Source organism: Rhinoderma darwinii, chromosome 10 (genome assembly GCF_050947455.1).
Source record: "Rhinoderma darwinii isolate aRhiDar2 chromosome 10, aRhiDar2.hap1, whole genome shotgun sequence".
Classification (NCBI taxonomy): Eukaryota; Metazoa; Chordata; class Amphibia; order Anura; family Rhinodermatidae; genus Rhinoderma; species Rhinoderma darwinii.
In genome coordinates this window covers 42,004,726-42,029,696 of record NC_134696.1, presented here as the reverse complement: position 1 = coordinate 42,029,696, position 24,971 = coordinate 42,004,726, and the positions used below count along the sequence as shown (strand labels likewise).

The 24,971-nt window shown below is 41.1% G+C and overlaps 1 protein-coding gene across 7 annotated transcripts in view; it reads left to right on the top strand.

Annotated features, from left to right (window-relative positions):
* The first annotated feature begins 6,958 nt into the window (after window positions 1–6,958).
* LOC142661406 (uncharacterized) overlaps window positions 6,959–24,971 on the top strand; it is a 45,170-nt gene continuing 27,157 nt past the window's right edge. The window contains exons 1-6 of one of the 7 annotated variants that reach the window (XM_075838796.1): window positions 6,959–7,134; window positions 7,455–7,537; window positions 8,424–8,450; window positions 10,229–10,275; window positions 12,367–12,424; window positions 13,469–13,603. In XM_075838796.1, the coding sequence (XP_075694911.1) occupies window positions 12,378–12,424; window positions 13,469–13,603 (182 nt within the window). In that variant the 5' untranslated portion in view covers window positions 6,959–7,134; window positions 7,455–7,537; window positions 8,424–8,450; window positions 10,229–10,275; window positions 12,367–12,377. Of the gene's footprint in view, window positions 7,135–7,454; window positions 7,538–8,423; window positions 8,476–10,228; window positions 10,276–12,366; window positions 12,425–13,468; window positions 13,604–24,971 lie in introns of all 7 variants that reach the window. The other 6 variants (XM_075838797.1, XM_075838798.1, XM_075838794.1 and 3 more) reach the window with 6 other exon arrangements.

Here is a 24,971-nt window from a genome sequence, read left to right as displayed (position 1 = left end):
TCTTCCTGGAGCGCATCGGAGGTTCTGACGTCACAGCGCTGTGCGCAGCGCATAACGTCACGATGCTATGCGCCGCGCACAGCATCCCGACAGTTGATGGAGTGAGGACCAGCGGCCGTGGAGGAGGTAGAGGAGGTAAGTTTAATTTTATTGTCTTGCTGATGGGTTGGGGTCAGACACCCGGGACACCCGCCAATCAGCTGTTTTGAAGGGGTTGCAGCCGCTCATACGAGTGCTACTTCCCCTTCATTCCAGTCACTTTCTCACACTGAATCGCCGACACAGACATGTCAGCGATTCACAGTGTGAGCAAGTGAGGGAAATGAAGGGGAAGCAGCACTCATACGAGTGGCTGCAACCCTTTCAAAACAGCTAATTGGCGGGGTCCCGGGTGTCTGTCCCAAACCCATCAGCTATTGATGGCCTATACTGAGGATAGGCCATCAATGTTTAGGGACTGGACAACCTTTAAAGCCTACCATGTGTTAGGCTTAGATACAGGGCCCCAGCTTATACTGCGTAAGAATACTGTCTGCTGGACCCTGTATCTAAGCCTACATTATGCTTAGATACAGGGTCCAACAAACAGTATCACACATGCACATGGGCCCTGTATCTAGGGCCCTGTATCTAAGGCCCTGTTCACATCACTGCTGCCCTTCCGCTGAGGGGTTCCATCTGGTTAACCCCTCAATGGAAATGCAAATGGAAACCTTAGCTTCCGTTTGCATCACCATTGATCTCAATGGTGATGGAAACTTTGCTAAAGATTTCCATTTGGGGGATATTAATTTGTATCTATAGGGGGCTGTGTGTAACGCTCTCTACAGGGGGGATGTGTGATATCCACAGGGGGCTGTGTGTGACGCTATGTATGGGGGGTGTAATATCCACAGGGGCTGTGTGTGGCACTATGTACAGGGGGCTGTGTGTGGCACTATGTACAAGGGGCTGTGTGTGGCGCTATCTATGGGGGGTGTGTAATATCCACAGGGGCTGTGTGTGGCACTATGTACAGGGGGCTGTGTGTGGCACTATGTACAGGGTGCTGTGTGTGGCACTATGTACAGGGGGCTGTGTGTGGCGCTATCTATGGGGGTGTGTGTAATATCTACAGGGGGCTGTGTGTGGCACTATGTACAGGGGGCTGTGTGTATGTGGTGTTTTACAGTGTGTGGTATTATTATATTCAGGCGCGCAGTGTTTGGTGCTATTATATATAGGGGTACAGCATGTGGCACCATGATAACTTTATTTTAATTTATAGGTGTGGAAATGTTGGAATAGTGAGGAGTCAAAGACATCTGAGTGGCAAATTCTGCAGAAATCAGTCATGGCCGGGAGAAGTCGTCATGTGCTCTGGACCGGATGGAGAAGAAAAGAGGAAAAAAACTACTAGAATCTGAGACGTCATCACCTGTGAGTCACTACATTTATAGAGAATCTGTCACCTCTCCTGACATTTTTATTATAGGAAATCCTTGTATTACACAAAAAGTTTTTCTGCAGTCCAGGACTGATAGACAATTCCCCTTGTCAGAAGGATGTGTCCCTGCACAGTGTGATCCTGTCAGTATGTAGGGACACAGCCCTGTGACAAGGGGAATACGTAACACCCATTTGTTAATGCTTGCCCAAAAAGGTAGTGTTAAGAATAGTTACGGCGCGGCAGGGCGGCGGTGCGCAAGGGGGGCCCAAGTTTGGGTAACAGCCCAGGGCCCATCGTCTACTTAATCCGCCACTGGGCACTATCTACAGTTAGGTACAGAATTATTAGGACAGTGACACAAGTTTTGGCATTCTAGGTGTTAACAAAAACATATTGAATATACAGTTATATAATCAATATGGGCTTAAAGTGCAGACTCTCAGCTTGAATTTGTGGGTATTCACATCCAAATTTGAGGAAGGGTTTAGGAATTACAGCTCTTTAATATGTAGCTGCCTCTTTTTCAAGGGACCAAAGGTAATTGGGCAATTATCTCCAAATCTTTTAAATGGGCTACATGGGCTATTCCCTCGTTAATCCATCATCAATTAAGCCAGTAAAAGGTCTGGAAATGAGAGATGTGTCACTGTCCAAATAATTCTGGACCGAACTCTACATGGAGGGTACGGCGATTTAAAATTTATATAGTTTTTTGTTATACACAGCCTGGCTCCTGCCCCAACTGCCGGAATCGAAGCGCGCTCCGATTCTGGCAGTTTAACCTATTACATGCTGCTGTCAATAGCAACAGCGGCATCTAATGTGTTTGACAGAGGGAGGGAGCTCCTTCTGTCACCCCATCGGTGCCCAGGGCTGCCTTATCAACTGCCTATTAGGCCATGCCTAATAGATTTCCTGTCAGTTTTAAACTGACAGGCAATAATGCTTTGGTATACTAAGTATACCAAAGCATTATATAAATGATCAGCAGATAAAACACTTTTTTCCCCAACAGGTTGTTTTATTTAGTAAAAGTGTAAAAAATAATAATAGCATACACATATATGGTATTGCCGCAATTGGAACAACTCAAGCAATAAAGTTAATGCATTAATTAAACCGCCGGGTGAACGGCGTAAAAAAAAAAACCACAAAAAAACCACATCAAAATTCCTTTTTTTCTCCCATTTCCCACATAAAAAATTAAATAAAAGTTAATCAATAAGTCCCATGTACCACAAAATACTACCAATGAAAACTACACCTTGTCCCGCAATAAACAAGCCCACATATGGCTACATCGACAGGAAAATTAAAAAGTTACAGCTCTTGAAATGTGGCGAGGCAAAAACAAGTAATTTTGTTTATTTAAAAGGGCTTTTATTTTGCAAACATAGGAAAACATAAACTTTTACATATTTGGTATCCCTGTAATCGTGCCGACCCATAGAATAAAGGTAACATCTTATTTATGCCGCATAGTGATAGGCGTAAATTTCTAACGTGAAAGACAATGCTGAAATAGCTGTTTATTTTCAATTCTTTCCTAAAATAAAGTTAATAAAAGTTAATCAATATATTATATGCACCTGAAAATAGTACAGTTAAAAAGTACAACTCGTCCCGCAAAAAAACAAGCCCTTATACGGCTATGTTGATGGAACAAAAAAAAAGTTAGGACTCTTAGAATGCGACAGTGTAAAAACAAAAAATAATCTTTGGTCATTAATGTGCAAAAGGGCCTGGTCATTAAGAGGTTATATAACGTCATATTATAATAGTTTGGACTTTTACGGATGCGGCGATACCAATTATGTTTAATTTTTTCTTTTTACATTACTTTAAAGGAAAATGGGAAGAAGGTTTTGTTTTAAATTTTTATATTTTTTTGTATATTAAAAAAAACGTTATATCACTGTTTTTGACATTATCTTTTAGTTCCTGAAGGAGGCTTGAATACGTAAGTGTTTGATCATTGATACAATACACTGCAATGCCTATGTATTGTAATGTATTTGCATTGTTACCGGCTCTTATTAAACCCTGCCTCTAGCATGCCTCTAGGCCCTGCAACGAGCGTTGATCAATGAGACAGCTCGTTGATCGGCGCTCGTTTGCTCCTGTCACAAGGAGCTATGGATGGGGACGAGCAGTCGTTACTCCGATCGCTCATCCCCATACATTATCAACATGTTGTCAGCAGATGAATGAGCGTTTGTTCGTTCATCTGCTAATCGCTGCCCTTTTTACACAGGGCAATTATCGCCAACAAGCGTTCCATGAACGCTTGTCTGCCCGATAATTGTCCAGTGTAAAACCCCCTTAAGCCTATAGCATTAGGAGATTGTGCCACTCTGTGTGTTCTGTAACTGGCAAGATTTTGTGCCTCTTTTCAATCATATACTACTTTTAAAGAGGCTCTGTCACCACATTATAAGTGCCCTATCTCCTATATAAGGAGATGGGCGCTGTACTGTAGGTGACAGTAATGCTTTTTATTTAGAAAAACAATCTATTTTAAACCACTTTATGAGCGATTTTTAGCTTTATGCTAATGATTTTTTTAATGCCCAAGTGGGCGTGTTTTACTTTAGACCAAGTGGGCTTTGTACAGAGGAGTGTATGACGCTGACCAATCAGCGTCATACACTTCTCTCCATTCATTTACACTGCACTAGCGATATAGTTATATCGTTATGTGCAGCTACATACAAAAGCACTAACATTACTGCAGTGTCCTGATAATGAATATACATCACTACCAGCCTGGACGTGATGTTTATTCAGAATCCTGACGCTTCTGAATCTTTTCTGTGAGATTCCAGCAAGGCAAGCGTAATCTCGCGAGATTACGTTTGCCTTGATGTAAATCTCACAGAGACGCTACAGACATGTCAGGATTCTGAATAAACATAGTCTGTGTGGGCTTTATACTGTATGGGTGCATCTATGGGAAAATTATACTGTATGGTGGCAGCTATTGTGGTACTATACTGTGTTGGGGCAGCTAGAGGGCATTATACTGTGTTGCTATGCGTGCCGTATCGGTTGTACCTCTTTGTGATACTTGAAAGTTGGGAGGTATGGAGGAATCCCGAGCCAAAGCATTGTCAATGCTCTTCCTAGGCATTCTGCTCCTGGAGAAGCCCCTGACATCACTATCCATGTATGGACAGTGACGTCAGGGGCTCCACTAGGGATCTCCAATAGCTCTATGTACATGGAGGGGGGTGTAGTGCTATTTACAGGAGGGTATGTGTAGCACTATCTACAGGTGGGGTGTGTGTGGCTGGGGGAGGCGCCAAACTAAATCTTGCCCCAGGTGCTGGAGAACCTAGCTACCCCTCTGTGTTACATGTTTATGTATAGATATTACTCTCCATGTGTACGGTATATGTTAATGTATAGGTATAACTCCCTATGTATGTGTGTGCATGTATAGGTATGACTGCATAAGTATGTGTGTCTGTACGTATGTGTGTCTGTATGTATAGGTATGACTGTGTATTTATATAGGTCGATATACAGTATATTGTATGACTGTTTATGTATGAGTGTGTGTATGTACAGTATAGGTCTGACTGTATTTACAGTGTATATACAGTACATAGGTATTGCTGTGTGTGTGTGTGTGTGTGTGTATGTGTGTACAGTTTAGGTCTGACTGTATTTATATATGTGTGTATACAGTATATAGGTATGACTGTGCATTTATATGTGTATACAGTATGTAGGTATGACTGCCTGTTGTGTGTGTGTGTGTGTGTGTGTGTGTGTGTGTGTGTGTGTGTGTGTGTGTGTGTGTGTGTGTGTGTGTACAGAATACGTAGGTCGGACTGTATTTATATATGTGTATATACAGTATATAGGTATGACTATTTATGTGTATGTATGTAAAGTATAGGTCTGACTGTATTTATATATGTTTGTATACAGTATATAGGTATGACTGTTTTTGTATATGTTTATATGTATAGGTATGACTTGTGTATTTATATGTGTGTGCATACAATATATAGGTATGACTGTTTTTGTATATGCGTGTGTGTGTGCGTATGTACACTATAGGTCTGACTGTATTTATAGATGTTTGTATACAATATTAACGGAACGGAATATTCTATCATTGTGCCTATTTTGTATACAATATATAGGTATGACTGTTTTTATATATATATATATATATATATATATATATATATATATGTCTATGTGTATAGATATGACTATGTATTTATATATAGGTGTATATAGGAATGACTGTTTGGCTGGGTTCACACGTGGCGGAATTTCACTTAAATTCCGCTGCGGACACTCCGCAGCGTTAATCCGCAGCGGAGCCGTTTCTCCATTGACTTTCACTTTAATTTAGCAGTGTTCGTTTAGACGATGCGTAAAATTCCGCTGCGGAGCATAGGCTGCGGAGCGGAATTTGGTGTCCGCAGCATGCTCTGTCTGTTGCGGAGCAGTGGCGGACTCATGGCGGAATTTCTCCATTGACTTCAATAGAGATTCTAATTTCCGCAATGAAGTCCGCAGCTGTCATGCACATGTTATGTGTGCTGCGGATGCGTCTTGTTTTTTTAACTTGACATTTCTTCATTCTGGCTGGACCTATGTATTTCTAGGTCTACAGCCAGACTGAGGAAGTCAATGGGGCTCCCGTAATGACGGGAGCGTTGCTAGGAGACGTCTGTAAATAGTCACTGTCCAGGGTGCTGAAAGAGTTAAGCGATCGGCAGTAACTGTTTCTGCACCCGGGACAGTGACTACCGATCACAATATAGAGCAACCTGTCAAAAAAATATAAGTTCATATTTACCGAGAACTCCCTGCTTCTGTCTCCAGTCCGGCCTCCCAGGATGACGTTTCAGTCTAAGTGACGGCTGCAGCCAATCACTGGCCAAGCACAGGCTGCAGCGGTCACATAGACTGGCGCGTCATCCAGGGAGGTCGGGCTGGATGCCGAAAGAGGGACGCGTCACCAAGACAACGGCCGGTAAGTATGAAAATCGTTTACTTTCACTAGGGAAAGTGCTGTCCCTTCTCTCTATCCTGCACTGAATAGGGAGAAGGGAAGCACTTTTCCCGCAGTCCGCAGCAGCTAGTCCGCATCAATGTACTGCACATTTTGTGCAGATCCGCAGCAGAATCTGCAACGCAGATTCTGTGCGGCATTGATGCGGACAGTTGCGGAGGAAATCCGCCACGTGTGGTCATGTATTTGTCTGTATGTATAGTACAGGTCTGACTGTATTTATATAGGTGTGTACAGTATATAGGTATGACTTTTTTGTACGTGTGTGTGTGTATGTGTGTGTGTGTGTGTGTGTGTGTATGTGTGTGTGTGTGTGTGTGTGTGTGTGTGTGTGTAGGTCTGACTGTGTAGGGATGCATGTTTTTATTGTATGTGTGCATTGTGTGTATATGTCTATAAAAAGCATGCCTCCCTGTAGTATTTGACAACAAAGAATGCCTCGGCCTGTATGTGTGATTCGTGTGAGGCGCTGAATATGGGTTTTGTTTAGAGGGTGGGGTGTTTCCAAGCAGCAGAGGCTGTGTCTCTAACAATACACACAGAGAAGTGCAGATATGTTATTTCTATTGGATTATCCTCATCTATTCACTGAGTTAAATAACTGCGGTTCCCATGGTCTTCACACAGTGAATATGAAGAGATATTCAAGCCCATGATACAACAAATGGTCTGTAAAAGCATTTTAATGATTTCTGCTGTCTCCAGTTCTTGCATGCCTTCCCTCTTTATAGGAAATGTATGTGACGTTGAGTTCTAGTGAACAAGTGCTGCAATGTGTGGGTTGTGGAAGCTGCCAGCAAGCATTGTCTTATCACCGTATCTCTATAGATTTACATCTGTAAAATAGGATCATAAAAATTATATTCCATTTTAAACATATTGCAAGTCTTGTTTCATATAGAGAAATAGTAATTATAGTGAGCTGTAAACCAAGGTTGAAAAATTAAAGGGTCGTGTAATTCTCTCCCCTCCCCCTATTACATGAAGCAGGGATATGGATCATGCAGCAGATCCCTCATCATACGCCTCCAGCAACTTCGGCTGTGCTGAGATCCGGCTTCCAGCTTCAGGTAATTGAGCTAAGGAGGTCCTCATGGTGGGGAACACCTCCTTTGGATAGCTCCTCCGGGGAGAGAAAGGGGAACCTTAAAATTTGTAATGGATTTCTGTAATTTTCTAGTATTGATTGAATATGATCGGTTTTGTTCATATATGTATATACAGAAATATGGCTTACAAACCTTATTGTAATATACAGCTGCTTCATGTTTCAGTTGGGATATTTGACATGGCGATATTTTGTTTTGGTGAAGATGTAGTGAATACCTAACTTTTGACAAACAGCTATTGGATTGAATTCTTTTCTGCATTACATTTTATATTAGGAAGCCTAAAATAATAGTATTAGAATAACTCTGACTGTCCAGGTGTAAAATATGCCCAAAGAGGTCCATATATGTATCCTGTCTATATGGACAAATGACTACAAGCATTGAATGGACTTTTACATCATTATAATTATCATACATATGCCGCCATTTTTTAACAAAAATTGGAACTGGTTGACAACATTTCCATTTAACAACTTTTTACAATTATAACAATGATTGCTATGCATGAATGATCAATTTTAATGGTAAATAATAGCTTTATGGTTTATCAGTGATTGTTTTGTGCTTTTACACTAGTCAATTATCATTAAAGTTTCTCAAATGTGTAAGAATCGCAATGATAATTAATAAATGTAAATGAGTCTGAAGGGGGTTGCCCCATTAGGAAACACCCCTGTCTATGAATATCATAGAAGGGGTTCCCCGTTTGGGTCCCCTTTCTATTAGCGAAAGCAACCAGCGATTCACTCTCTAGGTGACTCAGCTCAGCCATGTCTCATGTACTTATTAATTTGCATGAGCACCATGTAATACCACAATACCAGCAATGTGTCATTGCCCACAGGTACCACCCAGGACTGACATTTCTGATGTGAGTTTGAGCGCCAACATTTCAAGTAGGGAATTTTCCAAGTTCTTGTTTGTCGACACCACTGTTTTTGAACATTTAGGTCATAGCTAGGCATTCCTTCCCCTGGGATAAAGATTCAATTCACTGCCCTAGCCCTATATCTAAGTACCTTGGCCAAGGCAGAGTGGCTTGTTGGCATCCCCTTTGGCACCATGCACCTGGAGCACATGCTACGCCTCTGGGCCTATTCAATTGCATTGCACTCTGTTTTTCTTGCAGATTTTCATTGCAGATCCTACATAGAAAATTGACAACTAAGGCCTCCTGCACATCACGTTATTGTACTATGTTTGATGTATACGCTGCTAAAATTCCCGGTATATACATTAAATGAATGCTGTGACCTATCAGTGGCATCCGTCACCATAGACTATAATGGTATGCGTGCACCCTGTTTGTAAATGTGTCACAAACTGCACAGGGAAGTATGCTGACATATTGCTTGCACGGTGCATTAGTATTAAGGGGATTTTACACTGGGCGATTATTGGGCAGACGAGCGTTCGTTGATGATAATTGCGTAAACAGGGCAGCGATCAGCAGGTGAACGAGCAAACGCTCGATCATCTGCTGGTCGTTTCATTTTAAAAATAATATTATTGTTTTCGGCAGCACATCTCTCTGTGTAAACAGGGAGACGCGCTGCCGACATGATAATACTATATGTGGACGAGCGATCCGAGTAACTACTGCTCGGCCCATACATAGCTCCTTGTGACAGGAGAAAACCAGCTCCGATCAACGATGTCTCGTGATCGGCGCTCGCTGCACCGGCTGATTATCGGTGTAATAGGGGCTTTAATTGAGCTCCCCTTATAAAGTTCTGTTATAAAATGATGGCGAACATTTGTTGGAGGTCTCAGCAGGGGGTGGGGCCCATACAAAGTTTTGCTATGGGGCCCTATGATTTCTGTACGCCCCTGGTGACTGCATATGTGCAGCCACCTCTCTGCTACAGATTTTGGAATGCATATGTGTAGCCCACAAATTGAGCCAAGGGCCGCATATGAGTCCCAATAATGTGCTAGGTTGAACATCACTTCACTACACTGTTATGTAAAGTGAAATCTACTAGCTTGACAACAGCCCAGTGCGGGTCGTGTAATTTTAAAGGTTTAGGTAAAATGTTCTTGAATACAGTGTACAAAATAGTGTAGAAAATGTGATAAATAAAATACTGGTAGCATGCATTTTGGTTTAGGCTTTAGGCATCATGCAGACTACTGTGCTTATGTGGATACAATGCGGACCCATTCTTTTCTATGGCCCCATGTATATGACCGTGGTTTACACAATTAGGTGCGGGGGCTGCAAATCCGGACTGCTAAAAACTCAGGACATGTCATTTTACGGTCCGGATTTGCAGATTCACCAATACTTTGAGAATTGTTGTGGATCGATGAGTCCGGATGACATACGGATGCACAACAATGGTTTTTAGCAGTCCAATGGACCACAAGGGACCCGCGGTTTTGCAGACCGCAAAACCATTGTGGCCGTGTGCATGGGGCCTTAGAACCTTAGGTTGCATAGGTAATACTGCTAAAAGAAAATAACGGTCCATACCCAAAGAATTACTCTGCAGAACGTCTCCTGTAAGTTCTATGAAAAGACTATAGCTATTTTGTTTCTGTCACCCATAGACACAGCAGTCATCAAGAAAGAATGAAAAATTTAACTTTTGCTGATATTTCTAACAATTTTAGTGGTTACATAGTGTACTGTTTTCCTTTTGACAGACGCTGATGGAAGCCGCTGTTTTTCTGATGGCTATGTGACAGAAGTGGTAATGCTGATTTCATGTCACATATACTAGCTGACATGTTTGTTTCTTTTTTTCCTTATGACTGAATGACCGATAGTAAACTAATGCAATAACACTTTGTATATCTACTTGTGGTGTTTTTGCTTTTTTCTCAAGTTCCGTATAGGTTTAAAGATACATTAATATGATATAAACATTATTTATTATTTGGTAATTATTTCGTGAAAGCCACAATAATAAGCAACATCGTTGTATCAGAGTATATGCATGCAAAAGTAAAGAATGGGAGCTTTATTACAGCTCCATGCAACTCAGAGTTTATATGAAGCAGTAATATAAAACTAGATTAAGTGTCTCTGCATTGGCAAAACTTCACCACAATATAAAAATGCAATTCTCAAGAATAGTTTTTGATATTCATGGTGACTGTCATGGTTTTTTTTTCTTAAGAAGCATGACTATTTTGTGTAATATCCTGGCCTTATTTTCACTGGGTATGAAGTAGAGTTGTTGCATATTTCTTCATTCCGTTTGTTATACGGTATTTAAAAAATGCATGACAAAATGCAAGCTCAAAATACTTCATTTTCTTTTAGACAAACTTGGATGACATCACAATTTTTTAAAGTATTTCCATCTTTTTTTCTATCATTAGATACCTATTCCCCCAATATATATCCTCAGCGAGAAACCTTATTTAGTTATTCCTTTCTATCTGAATTCTTCTCTTTAGTTGGGTCATGTGACCTCACTCTGACCTGATAAAATCTACAGCAGTTAATTTAGATAAGAGTCAGCCTCTTTACTACTGCATTTATGGACTGTACCAAACTAGTGATGAGTGACAGTTGTTTCTGTATCCTCTCTGTGGGGACCTGTTTGGTACAGTCCATAAATGCAAAAGTGAAGAGGCTGACTCTTATCTACATTAACTGCTGTAGATTTTATCAGGTTAAGTGAGGTCACATGACCCAACTAAAGAGAAGAATTCAGGTAGATAGAAATAACTAATTAAGGTAATACCCGCTGAGGATATATATTGGGGAGACAAATACCTAATGATAGAAATAAAAACCTGGAGTGCTTCTTTAAGGCTGGGTTCACACGTGGCGGAATTTCACTAAAATTCCGCTGCGGACACTCCGCAGCGTTAATCCGCAGCGGTGCCGTTTGTCCATTGACTTACACTTTAATTTAGCAGTGTTCGTTTAGACGAGGCGTAAAATTCCGCTGCGGAGCATAGGCTGCGGAGCGGAATTTGGTGTCCGCAGCATGCTCTGTCTGTTGCGGAGCAGTGGCGGACTCATGGCGGAATTTCTCCATTGACTTCAATGGAGAGTCAAAATTCCGCAATGAAGTCCGCAGATCTTATGTGTGCTGCGGAGCGTATTGGTTTTACTACCATGACATTTCTTCATTCTGGCTGGACCTATGTATTTCTAGGTCTACAGCCAGACTGAAGAAGTCAATGGGGCTCCCGTAATGACGGGAGCGTTGCTAGGAGACGTCTGTAAATAGTCACTGTCCAGGGTGCTGAAAGAGTTAAGCGATCGGCAGTAACTGTTTCTGCACCCGGGACAGTGACTACCGATCTCAATATACATGTATCTGTAAAAAAACATATAAGTTCATACTTACCGAGAACTCCCTGCGTCTGTCTCCAGTCCGGCCTCCCAGGATGATGTTTCAGTCTAAGTGACGGCTGCAGCCAATCACAGGCCAAGCACAGGCTGCAGCGGTCACATGGACTGGCGCGTCATCCAGGGAGGTCGGGCTGGATGCCGAAAGAGGGACGCGTCACCAAGACAACGGCCGGTAAGTATGAAAATCGTTTACTTTCACTAGGGAAAGTGCTGTCCCTTCTCTCTATCCTGCACTGATAGGGAGAAGGGAAGCACTTTTCCCGCAGTCCGCAGCAGCTAGTCCGCATCAATGTACTGCACATTTTGTGCAGATCCGCAGCAGAATCTGCAACGCAGATTCTGTGCGGCATTGATGCGGACAGTTGCGGAGGAAATCCGCCACGTGTGGTCATGCCCTAATAGTAGACTTTTTGAAAGTGTGTTTTTTTTTCATGGAAAGGAACTGTGCTAATTTTCTTTTTTCTTTTAGAAATTTAGACAATGGCATCAATAAAATCAAGCAGAACTTGGGCTGACATCCAGGAAAGGTGAATCATTTCAAAAGCTTAAATTATGGAGTTAGTAGTAGAGCAATTATATTGTTTTTTTTTTAAGGTTTTTCTATCTGTCCAAGGAAATAGAAATTCACCATAGTTTATTTCTCAAGCTGATACAGTGTCTTGATGTTGATAAGATGGTCTTCAGGATCAAATCCAAATCTGTGACTAAACGCAAGTCATGGAGCTTCTACCGGAGTCTCTATCAGCTTTTCACGAGCAATGATGCAGTTCCAGTTATCATTAGTTATCTGCGTTACATACTGAGCTAGGCCTTCTACACATAGCTGTAAGAGAACATACAGTACAAGTTGCAATTTGGACGAAGTTGTAATAAATCCTCCATAAATGTCTATGGGCCAATACCGTACTGTACCTCCATTTGCAGAGAGATACAGGATTTATTTCTATCCTAGAGCAAATTTTATGTTCCACTGGATGCCGTATTAAGGAGATATTATCCCCTACAAGCACTGGTTCTAGAGGAGAATACTTCCATGAAATAATGCCATACGGAGGCACCAAATGACAAAACACAGAGTGCCTATGGCCGTGTGGGCACAGTTCTGCCTTATACTGTAGTTTGGAAGCAGTTCTTAGCAAGTGTGCCTTCCTTTGTAGGCTCTTTAAATAAAATATTAACATATTAAATAAATATTATTTCCATGAATATAGTTATTAATATAATTACTTATGTTGGCACAAAGTGTAATCCAGATGGGCAGCTGGTGGAATATCAAATGCCCCATGGTTATCTTTAGTTTCCAAGGACAAACTACAGACTGCAGGTTATGAAAGTCTGTAACCTACAAATAGTACAAGCTGTTTATGCATCTATGTATTAGGTTTTACTTTTCTCCTGTTGCACTGGAATATTGTTTTTGATTGGTATTATTTTTCAGTGTTATTTTAACTGCCTTTATTATACCCCCACAATTTAGAGACCCAAAGCAGAAATTCTATTATTCAAGGACTGTTACTCACATCTTACCATGAAGTATAAAACACATTTGACCATCATTTTGTATTTCACAGCTTAAGTCGCGTACGACAACAATATGGTCTCTTACCACGAGCTGAGTGGGATGACCTCATTGCCATGACCTCGTATGAAAAAGCTATGTCAGCAAAACACAAGAACAAAAGTTTGCCAAGGCCATTCCTGCCAAGGTAGGGCAAAATTACTAATATATATGCTTCATTAAGATTACAGCTCATGCCCCCAAACCAATGTTTTATCATTCTTCCAAGAAAAACATTTACTATATTTTGAAAAGACGTCACTGGCATTTTGATTTGAAGTAGAGCACAAATCTTTTACAGTTTAAGGGAAGAAGTGACAGCTGCAGTCCACAAGATTGCAGGCAACTCAATGTATTCCTTTGGACTGCAGCTGTAGCTCCATACTGAAGTTAAAAATTAATCAGTAGCGCAACAAAAAGTCTCAGTGTAACCTTAGCCTTAAGGGTCAGTTCACACGTTGCGTAAACACTGTGTGAGTTTTCCCTATTGAATTCAATAGAAATAAAACAGCGATTCCGCCTCAAAAAACGCAACTCAGAAAAAAAGATCTTATACTTACCCAGATGTCTGGCCTCCTGGGATAAAGTTTAATCCCATGTGACCGCTGCCGCCAATCACTGGCTGCAGTGGTCTCCTGGGATGAAACGTCATCCCAGGAGGCCGTCCTTCTTGTGCTGCAGTTTTCCGCAGCGGACATTGCGGGCAAAAAACTGCACCACTGTTTGGTGCGGTTCATCGCCCGGAATTTCTTGCGACGCACAGGGCAGATACGCTGCGTGCTCTTATACAGCGTATCTGCCCTGTGGGAACTCAGCCTAGTAGTATGCAATTTTTTGCTAAGAGCAGGAAAGTTGATATAAACAAAATCAATACTCACCTTTTCCCCGCTGCTCCAGCGCCACCGCTATGGTAGTCCAGCCCGGTCTTTGTTGACTTCCCTGCGGTGATGAAGTGCCATTCAGCACATGACTGCTGAAGCCAATCACTGGCCTCAGCAGTGATTCTAGCCTGTACGGCACAAGACCACTGAGGCCAGTGATTGGCTCTAGTGGTCACATCATGCATAAATAGCACAAGTCAACAAAGTACTTTATTATTTTATTTAATCAACTTTTAAAATCCCGGACAACCGCTTTAAATAATTGTTTATTAACAGGGTAAATCATGGTGGACTGCTGATATATAACTTTATCCTAATATTAAATTTTCTCCGTTTTTGGTGTAGGACCATTTAAGTGGTTCTCATAAAGTCAGGACAGTGCATAAATATTGGTTTGAGACTGAATATATCCTTTAAATCTGTTCTGGGTTTGATATTTTATAAAGTTTACCCCTGCTGTTTTTATATGCAGTTGTGAACTTTGAAGAGAAAATGTATTTTATTTATATTGCTAAGCTGTCTGAGTATTCCTTGTCTGCACATTGACATCTGCGGAGAAGCACACTCCCTCCTTTGTCTGACATTTTCATTATAGGGTCTTTCATATTGTGTAATTCTTTTACACAGCGGCTTGTTGTTCTACCTTTTGTTAACTTCTTGGGAACTATATTTATTTTGTTCATATTTTATATCACAACACTGAAGCTTAAAGAAACATACAAGTCAAGTGCCCTTGTATAGTAAATATATGTGCCGGGGTAATAGTGACAGCAATATAGGCAGATCATTAATGACTTCATTCTTATTTGTATGAATGTAACAATGAATTCTATCTCCAACCATTTGTTACAAATGACATGCTCGTTTCACATAAGTATTGTTGTCGAGATGCTACACAAGCAAATTTGCACATTTTCAATTACTAAATCAACGTGTTTGCTAGAATCATGACAAATAAGTGGAAATCTGTCATTGCTTAAATGTAATATATTTGCAACAGGCACGGGGACATAAAATATATTTATAATTTTTTAACATCTTTAAAGGAGTTTTCCAATCTTAGGGTATGTTCACACTGAGGTTTTTTTGCATGCAGAAAAATCTTCCCCAGATTTTGACCTCCTGCACTTACTTTGCTGCGGTGTTCTCTGTTTTTCGGCTGCGGCCATCGAGCGCCACGGGCAAAAAAGCTTTTTCTGCCTTCCATTGATTTTAATAACAGATCAGAGGCTAAACTGCGGGAAGAAAGAGCATGTAGCTTTTTTTCCACGTGAGCGTTTTTTCATTGAAATCAATGGGAGGCGGTTTTGGACATTTTTTTGCGTGGTCTCTGACGCGATTTCCGCGTCAAAAACCGCCAGAAAACTCTGTGTGAACTCGGCCTTGGACACCGATGGCATATTCACAGGATATGCCATAAATGTCTGGTCAGTGGGGGTCTCACCTATGGTACTACCACCTATCAGGAGAATAAGGGGCCCAGTGAAAAATGAGCATACTGGAGAAGACTAAATTGCACGACTCTCCCCATTGAAGTCTCTCGGAGTTACTATATGGGTATGTTCACACGGCCTATTTACGGACGTAAATCGGGCATTTTTGCCCCGAATTACGCCCGAAAATAGCGCCTCAATAGCGCTGACAAACATCTGCCCATTGAAAGCAATGGGCAGACGTTTTGTCTGTTCACACGAGGCGTATATTTACGCGCCGCTGTCAAATGACGGCGCGTAAATAGACGCCCGCGTCAAAGAAGTGACCTGTCACTTCTTTGGCTGTAATTGGAGCCGTTATTCATTCACTCCAATGAATAGCAGCGCCAATTACGGCCGTAATTGACGCGGCGTTCAAGCGCCTGCACATGCCGTTACGGCTGAAATTACGGGGATGTTTTCAGGCTGAAACATCCCCGTAATTTCAGCCATAACGGACGCCCTCGTGTGAACATACCCTAACAGCCAAGCAAGCACCATCTATTCATCTAGTCTCGCTTCTGTATGAGGTCTGAGGTAGGACCCTCCTTTATTAGACATTCATGTCTGATAAATGTCTAAAGTGGGAAAACCCTTAAGGGTATGTTCACACAGCTTATTTTCAGAAGTTTTTCGGGCTAAAAAACGGCCGAAAAATTGGTAGCAGAACGCCTCCAAACACATTGCCTATTGATTTCAATGGGAAAAAAGTTGTTCTGTTCCGACGAGGTGTTTTTCTACGCGGCCATTTTGAAAAATGCCCGCGTAAAAAAAGCCTGCGAAAAAGAAGTGCATGTTACTTCTTGAGACTTTTTTGGAGCCGTTTTTCATTGACTCTATAGAATATCAGCTCCAAAAACGGCCGTAAAAAACGTAGCAAAAAACGTGAGTATGATTAAAAAACGTCTGAAAATTAGGAGCTGTTTTCCCTTGAAAACAGCTCTGTATTTTCAGACGTTTTTTGCTAAGAGTGTGAACATACCCTTAATGCCAAGTAAACAAATGGTCTCTTTGTTTAAAGTATATTTAAAATTGATCTCTCTAGAGACAGAAATACTAAGGCAGGTTCACAGTGCTCAGTTTTAGGGCTATTTTTTAATAATCTTTTTCCCTAGAACCAGCGGCACCCTTGTCCATGGACATTGTTTTGTATTGCAGATCAGCCATATTAAAGTAAATTGCACTGAGCTATTAATGCCAGGATCACACACAGTTTCGATGCAATTTGTTTCAGGTAGTTTTTTGAGCCAAGCACGTGAGTGGACACAAAAGAAAAGACACGCATTAGTCTTGTCTTTATACTTTTCCTTCCCTTTCGATCCACTTCTGGCTTTGGCTAAAAAAAACTGAGCCAAAAAAATTCACCACAAATTGCATCAAAACTGTATGTGTGATCCTGGCCTTAGTTTTTTTTTTTATCACTTTAAGATCTATCCTAGATTTGGGGTCAGAAAAGACCAAACAAAAAAATGTTTAGGACGGCCCCAAACTGCACTGTGACCTACATATTTACAGCTGATTGATGTCCATAAAGGGGTATAGTGGTAGATTCTGTGATCTTCCGGGGATCAGTAGGTATTACACAGCCCTCGGAGCAGCGCCGCAGAATACTTCCACCTACTATACAAATTAGTCTGTTGGGTGGTACGGTGCGATTGTATTCCTCTCCATCAGATTGTTCTCATCCAACTAGAATCACAGTAGCTCTCCCTGTGTTACTGACCGGTCAACCTGATTTTTTTGTGTGCAGACCTGCAATTCAGCATGGGTGCATTTGGTGACCCCCGCTTTAACCCTTTGTGGCTATCCCTCAGATATCCATACTTAAGGTACATTTGCTCATCACAGGATCTCTTTGAATCTTCAAAGTTTCATCCCACCTTCTTCAAAGCCACAATGTTATAAAAAAAAAAAATATAAGAGACTATTTACTGAAATACCCAGGCATCAGTGCGAGGGAATGCCAATCATTTTGTTTGTCTTTGAAATTGGAATCGAATTGACGGCGGCACGTATTATTGTGAATTTGAGTGACATACCCAAAACGCCAAGAGAGCATGAACATCAGAATTTTTATGGCATACATGGGATGCTGCTTGGCAAACAGCAGGTTTCAAGATGAATGGTTAAAGTTTGAATAAATTCCTGTATTCATCAGAGTTTACACTTAAAGGGATTGTCCAGAATTAGAAAAAAATGTTCTGCTCGTTTAACAGAAACAATAGGTTGAGCTCCAACACCACATATTGGCCATGGACCTTTTTTCTAGTCCTGGACAATCCCTTAGAATATATATATGTCAAGTTTCATATTGTTAGGAGGAGGTTAATGTATATCAGAATATGAATATACTGATAATGTAGAAGCATTTACCCGACAAATCACATATTAGTCACAGCATGACAAAAATGTGAAGCCAATACTTAAATGGACTGTACAATGCTAGATGCAAATTAACAGTCCTCATATTATTATTCATCTTTTAGAAACGTACTGTACGTACTTGTTCTGAGTGGCTCTTATCAATAGAAACAGAGAAGGACAGAAAGATTTTCAAGTCGACTCAGTGAGTCAGGGGCTGTTACGCAGACTGAAGAATCCTCCACATAGATTTTTAATGTGAGGCTCGTTTAAAGGGAACACTCTGACAAAAACATATACACTATGTTATAATAAGTGTAGGACCTGAGGGAGTCCTGTATGGCACAGGTATTCGAAGAGCACCAAAGAGAATTCCTGTGTCATGCTCCGCCTCCTCAAGTACTGCCCCAGATAGAATTTTTGGATGGAGTGTTCTTTTAACTGCTTTGAGAAAATGGTGAAATAATTAACACGAAGGGGCAATTGTAAGCACGACTGTAAGCTTGTATGGGCAGGGCTCCTACTTAATGTATCTTGTAAACACTGTCTTACGTATCTGTTTTTGCACTGTCTTTTGCAAATGTTATACCAATGTTATGCTTAGTAAAGTGCTATACAAATTGATGGAGCTATATAATTTTTTTTTTTAAATAATACAAATTTATTGCCCATATTTTATATATACATAGTACACCAGTGCCCCTTATAGAGTCACTGGGGTACCTTGTATTTTCAGGGATATTATCAGCCATCCACAACAAAAGGCGGCTCTACTGATCGCTTAGCACTTGAAGCTTGTGACCCAGATAAATCTTAAAGGGAAACTTTAAGAAGTTTTGATGCCTCAAAGCAGCTGAAAGAGTGATATAGGGGAGGGGGAGGGCATTTTATACGCATAAGTCGCAAGTGCCACTCTCTGACAGCTCTGGTGGCCAATCAGGAGACCGCTAGAGCCGTCACTCAAAGCAGAGGGGCAGGGCTTGCAGCATGCAATGCAGGAGCACTTGCACATCAAGTCCCGCCTTAGTGGCACTTGCAATCGGTGCACTGGGGAAACAAACATAGTTTTTTGGTCATGCAACTTTCATGACCGAGGCAAAAGGAATGTTTACACTGCTCTCCCCCTTCCCTCCCCTCAAAACTGCTGACAGATTCCTTTTAATTATAGTGCAGTATTAATTAGACATTGTTTAGCTCTATTATTACATTACTTTATGTATGGAGCCTTATTTGGTCAATATATAGTGGTATTTAATTTGTGTGACACTGTGCTGTATATTATTCTTGAAGTGTATGGTGGTTGTGGCAGTCAGACCAGGCATCAGGTTTTTTTAAAGTGGCGGAGGTGGCGTAAAAATAAAGAAATTGCTGAAAATTTTGTGCGAAAAGCTAGTATTTGCACATATTGCAACTTTTCTATGTCCGAGAACTGGCATAGAGCACTTCAGAAAATTCCCCTTATTGAATACCGCAATCTGAATGGGCTTTTTTATGTCATGGTTCAAATAGAGAAAAAACCACGGCGCCACATAGTGAAGTAGGTTTAGGATAGGCTAATGGAGGAAAGAAGATACTATGCTCACCAGAAAGCCATAGGTAATGCGCGAGGAAAAAGGTCCACAGGTGCTGCTGCCAGATCCGGACCGGTGACCAAAGGTACCGCTGGTGTATAGTGGATAAATGTAGAAAACGAGAGGATCTATATTGGCGCTGCTGCGTGGATCAGGTGCGATGGAGAGACGAGTAGACTCTTCCTTGGTTTAAATAGGTGCTTTATTGCAACGCGTTTCGACGCCGAACTGGCGTCTTCATCAGGCATAAAATTTCAGTTTAAAACATGCTGGTATATATATACACAACACTGGGTACTGATTGGCCCAGTTCAGATGGAACAGAATTGGCAAGGAAAAAACCGCCAAAACATGGTGGGTCAAAGTTCAAACAGATATCAGACAGGATAAAAGAAATAGTCAAATTGAATTACGATTAGAATGGGAACATATGATTAAATGAATAAAACTTGGGATATTAAAATATAGAATAAAATTGTTTTGCGTGATTTTATATAAGTCAAATGTTGTAACAGCACCGAGAACGTAAATATTTCTAGTAAAGAGGTTTTTTCCCCATAATGTGGTCTGTAAAGGTTTATTTCCCGTTAGTGATAACGTAACATAAGTGTGTTACTATTATTCGGTGTTGTTATTATTTTTTATTGATGTAGTAGATGGGGATTTGTTTGGGTCAATGCGGGCCGTAGTCATGGAGATTACTTAAACTACGGAAGCCGAGGCAGGCCGAAGTTAGGTGGTGGACCGCATACGGTGAAGCGCATGGTGGAACGCAGAATGGCACGCAAAGTCCGGGGAATCGTGTGAGATGTCATCAAGTACAGAGATGGACAGAACTATTGCTGAAAAAGTAAGTAGAGATTTGTGTGAACGAATTTTAATTCACAATGTAGGAAAAAACGGAGGAGGGGGGGGGGGAATTTTATCGACAACTGACGAGTCAGAAGTTTATTTCGATGAGACAATTTGAATGATTTATTCAAATATAGAGGTTGTTTGGAAGAAGAAGGTATTTGATTTCATATGTGAACGCTAGGTTATGATTAGAAGATTATGAAGGTAAACGTATGTGCGTCTTAGTGTGTTTACTAGACGGATCCAGGCATATCGTAATTAGGGGAATTAATAACTGATGGTAGCACTAGTCCAAGGATGACTCAGAGATGTCGTTCAGGCCTCTGGGGTGTAATGTATCCATTTTAAATATCCAAAAATTCTCTATTTGTTTCAACTTATTGAACCTGTTTGGGACATCGGGGTGAATATGCTCAATAGGAGTAATGCGGATTTCATTAAATTGGCATTTATGTATTTGGGCAAAGTGGCGAGAAACACTGTTTTAGAAAACCAGTTTTGATATTGAAACGGTGGTTATTAACCCGGGTCCGTAGGCATTGCGTAGTCCTGCCTATATACTGTAGTTGACAGGGGCATTCTATAAGGTAAACGACATATGAGCTGCCGCAGTTGAGAAACGTTCTGATTGGAAACTTTTCATCGGTAACTGAGGATGTGTATGTATGTTTGTTATGATTAATAATGTCACAGCATAAACAGCGTGGCCGACCACATTTGTATGAACCTTTGAGATCCGAGAGGTAGTTAGTGTCGGGTATTTGAGGTTTTTTGATTCTACTAGGAGCCAGGATATTTTTAAGGGTGGAAGACCGCCTGAAGGTAATATTCGGTTTTATGGGGACCAGGTCTTTCAAGTAAGGGTCATTTTTGATAATGTGCCAATGCTTACCTAGGATAGCTCTGATAGACTTATTGCCTTTGTTATAAGTGGTAATAAAATTGGTATTAAAATTCTTGTTAGGTCCAGGATCTCTAGAGGGCGGGTTTAGGCAGGAAACTTGTGTTAGTTCGGTGGCTCTCTGTCTAGCACCTTTTATTAATTTCAGAGGGAAGTGTTTGTCCTTAAATCGTTGCTCAAGGACATTGCACTCCTTGTGATAGTGAGTGTCTGTACTGCAATTTTTTCTGATTCTTCTAAATTGTCCGAATGGTATGTTTTTCAACCAAGGGCGGTAATGGGCACTTTTGAAATCGATGTAACTGTTTACATCTACCAGTTTGAAATGTGTTTGGGTAATGAATTTATTGTAAATGCTATCGTAACTAATTGTGAGGTCTAGAAAATCAATGGAAATCGGGGAAAAGGTGTGCGTAAATGTTAATCCATATTCATTATTATTCAAAGTCTTGATGAAAAGGGAGGCTTCATCCATACTTCCTCTCCAAACAAGAAAAAGATCGGCAATAAAGCGTCGGTATAATATTATATTGTCTTTAAATTGATGTGGGCCATGAATGTGTGTTTTTTCAAATGCACCCATGTAGAGGTTTGCATATGCTGGTGCAAACCTGGTGCCCATGGCGCATCCTTTAACCTGGTTGTAAAAGTTATTGTTGAAACTGAAAGTATTGTGATAGAGGATAAATTTAATGCACTTGACTAAAAAACGGACTTGTGGATCAGGAATTAGGGTATTTGCTGAAAGATAGGATTGGACAGTTTCTATGCCCTTGCTATGAGGGATATTACTGTACAAGGCGGTAACGTCTGCTGTAAGGAAACCAATTTGGGGTAGGGAAGGGTCAAAATTCAAATTATTCAGATCTCTAATTAATTGTGTAGAGTCTTTTAAGTACGATGGTAGGGTCAATACAATGGGTTGGAGATGGAGGTCAATAAAATGGGAAAGGTTACTGGTAAGTGAACCTATCCAAGAAATAATGGGGCGTCCTGGGGGGTTAGTGAGTGACTTATGTATTTTAGGTAGGTGGTATATGAAAGGCATATTTGGGAATGGGACCGATAGGAACTGTTTTTCTTTTTTGGTAATTAGACTTTCAATGGCTGCAGATTCAATAAGATTTTGATATTCCGATATATAGGAGGACAGTGGGTTGGTGGTTAATTTATTGTAAAATGAGGTATCACTCAAAATCCTCATAGTTTCGCCCAGGTAGTCGGTTCTATCCTGTATAACTATGCCCCCTCCCTTATCTGCCGGGCGGATAACTATATTTGTATTATTCTGGAGGGTTTTTAATGCCCTTCTTTCATAGGAGGTCAGGTTGTCTGGGTGATGTGATGGTGTTTCAAATGACCTAAATTCATTACTCACTAGGGTGGAAAAGGTTTCTAGCATAGGTCCTTGGTGATAGGTTGGGTAGAATGTTGATTTTGGGTGGACTTCCACTGGAACAGCGCTTGGAGAGGCCCTGTTTGGGGGTTCTTCGGTATTGTAAGTTGAAGGGGTGGTGTGTTTAGCGATCGCAAAATGTCTCGTCAAAGTCAGTTTTCGTATAAACCTATTTAGGTCCATAAATAACTCAAAGGTGTCGACTGGTGCTGTTGGACAGAAGGAAAGTCCTCTATTTAGTAGGCTACATTCGTGGGTATTTAGTATATAGGATGATAAGTTAAATAATTTTATTGTGGGACAAGGTTCCTCTTTTTGCTGAGAGATAGGTGTTGATTTATTTCGGTTCTTTCCCCCTCTCCGTCCTCTAGGTCTGTAGCCAGCTTCCTTTTTGTGGAAATTTTTGGTAGTTTCGGAAAAAAGTTTGTGATCGACTGAGCTTTGGGGCTCATAATGAAAGGGATCAATATGTCTTGACTCATGATCGTGGGGGTTAAAGGTGGCCTGACTAGTTGTGAGGGGAGCCCTAAAAAAGATGTTCCTGCAAAAGTGAAGTCTAGGGTAGAAAGGGCTAGGTTCGTATCAGGGTTAATAGTAGTACACTCCTGGGGTAAATTAGAGGCCTCTAGCGGTTCATGAAAAAGAGTGTCTGGTGAAGTTGAATTGGGTGACTGGGGGGGGGTTGTGAATTGATAGTTGTAGTAGGGACGAGATATCATCCTCTATGGAGTCATTAAAGGAAAAGGTAGGGGAGTTGTTAATGAGGGGTATTTCCAATTCAACTTCACCAGACACTCTTTTTCATGAACCGCTAGAGGCCTCTAATTTACCCCAGGAGTGTACTACTATTAACCCTGATACGAACCTAGCCCTTTCTACCCTAGACTTCACTTTTGCAGGAACATCTTTTTTAGGGCTCCCCTCACAACTAGTCAGGCCACCTTTAACCCCCACGATCATGAGTCAAGACATATTGATCCCTTTCATTATGAGCCCCAAAGCTCAGTCGATCACAAACTTTTTTCCGAAACTACCAAAAATTTCCACAAAAAGGAAGCTGGCTACAGACCTAGAGGACGGAGAGGGGGAAAGAACCGAAATAAATCAACACCTATCTCTCAGCAAAAAGAGGAACCTTGTCCCACAATAAAATTATTTAACTTATCATCCTATATACTAAATACCCACGAATGTAGCCTACTAAATAGAGGACTTTCCTTCTGTCCAACAGCACCAGTCGACACCTTTGAGTTATTTATGGACCTAAATAGGTTTATACGAAAACTGACTTTGACGAGACATTTTGCGATCGCTAAACACACCACCCCTTCAACTTACAATACCGAAGAACCCCCAAACAGGGCCTCTCCAAGCGCTGTTCCAGTGGAAGTCCACCCAAAATCAACATTCTACCCAACCTATCACCAAGGACCTATGCTAGAAACCTTTTCCACCCTAGTGAGCAATGAATTTAGGTCATTTGAAACACCATCACATCACCCAGACAACCTGACCTCCTATGAAAGAAGGGCATTAAAAACCCTCCAGAATAATACAAATATAGTTATCCGCCCGGCAGATAAGGGAGGGGGCATAGTTATACAGGATAGAACCGACTACCTGGGCGAAACTATGAGGATTTTGAGTGATACCTCATTTTACAATAAATTAACCACCAACCCACTGTCCTCCTATATATCGGAATATCAAAATCTTATTGAATCTGCAGCCATTGAAAGTCTAATTACCAAAAAAGAAAAACAGTTCCTATCGGTCCCATTCCCAAATATGCCTTTCATATACCACCTACCTAAAATACATAAGTCACTCACTAACCCCCCAGGACGCCCCATTATTTCTGGGATAGGTTCACTTACCAGTAACCTTTTCCATTTTATTGACCTCCATCTCCAACCCATTGTATTGACCCTACCATCGTACTTAAAAGACTCTACACAATTAATTAGAGATCTGAATAATTTGAATTTTGACCCTTCCCTACCCCAAATTGGTTTCCTTACAGCAGACGTTACCGCCTTGTACAGTAATATCCCTCATAGCAAGGGCATAGAAACTGTC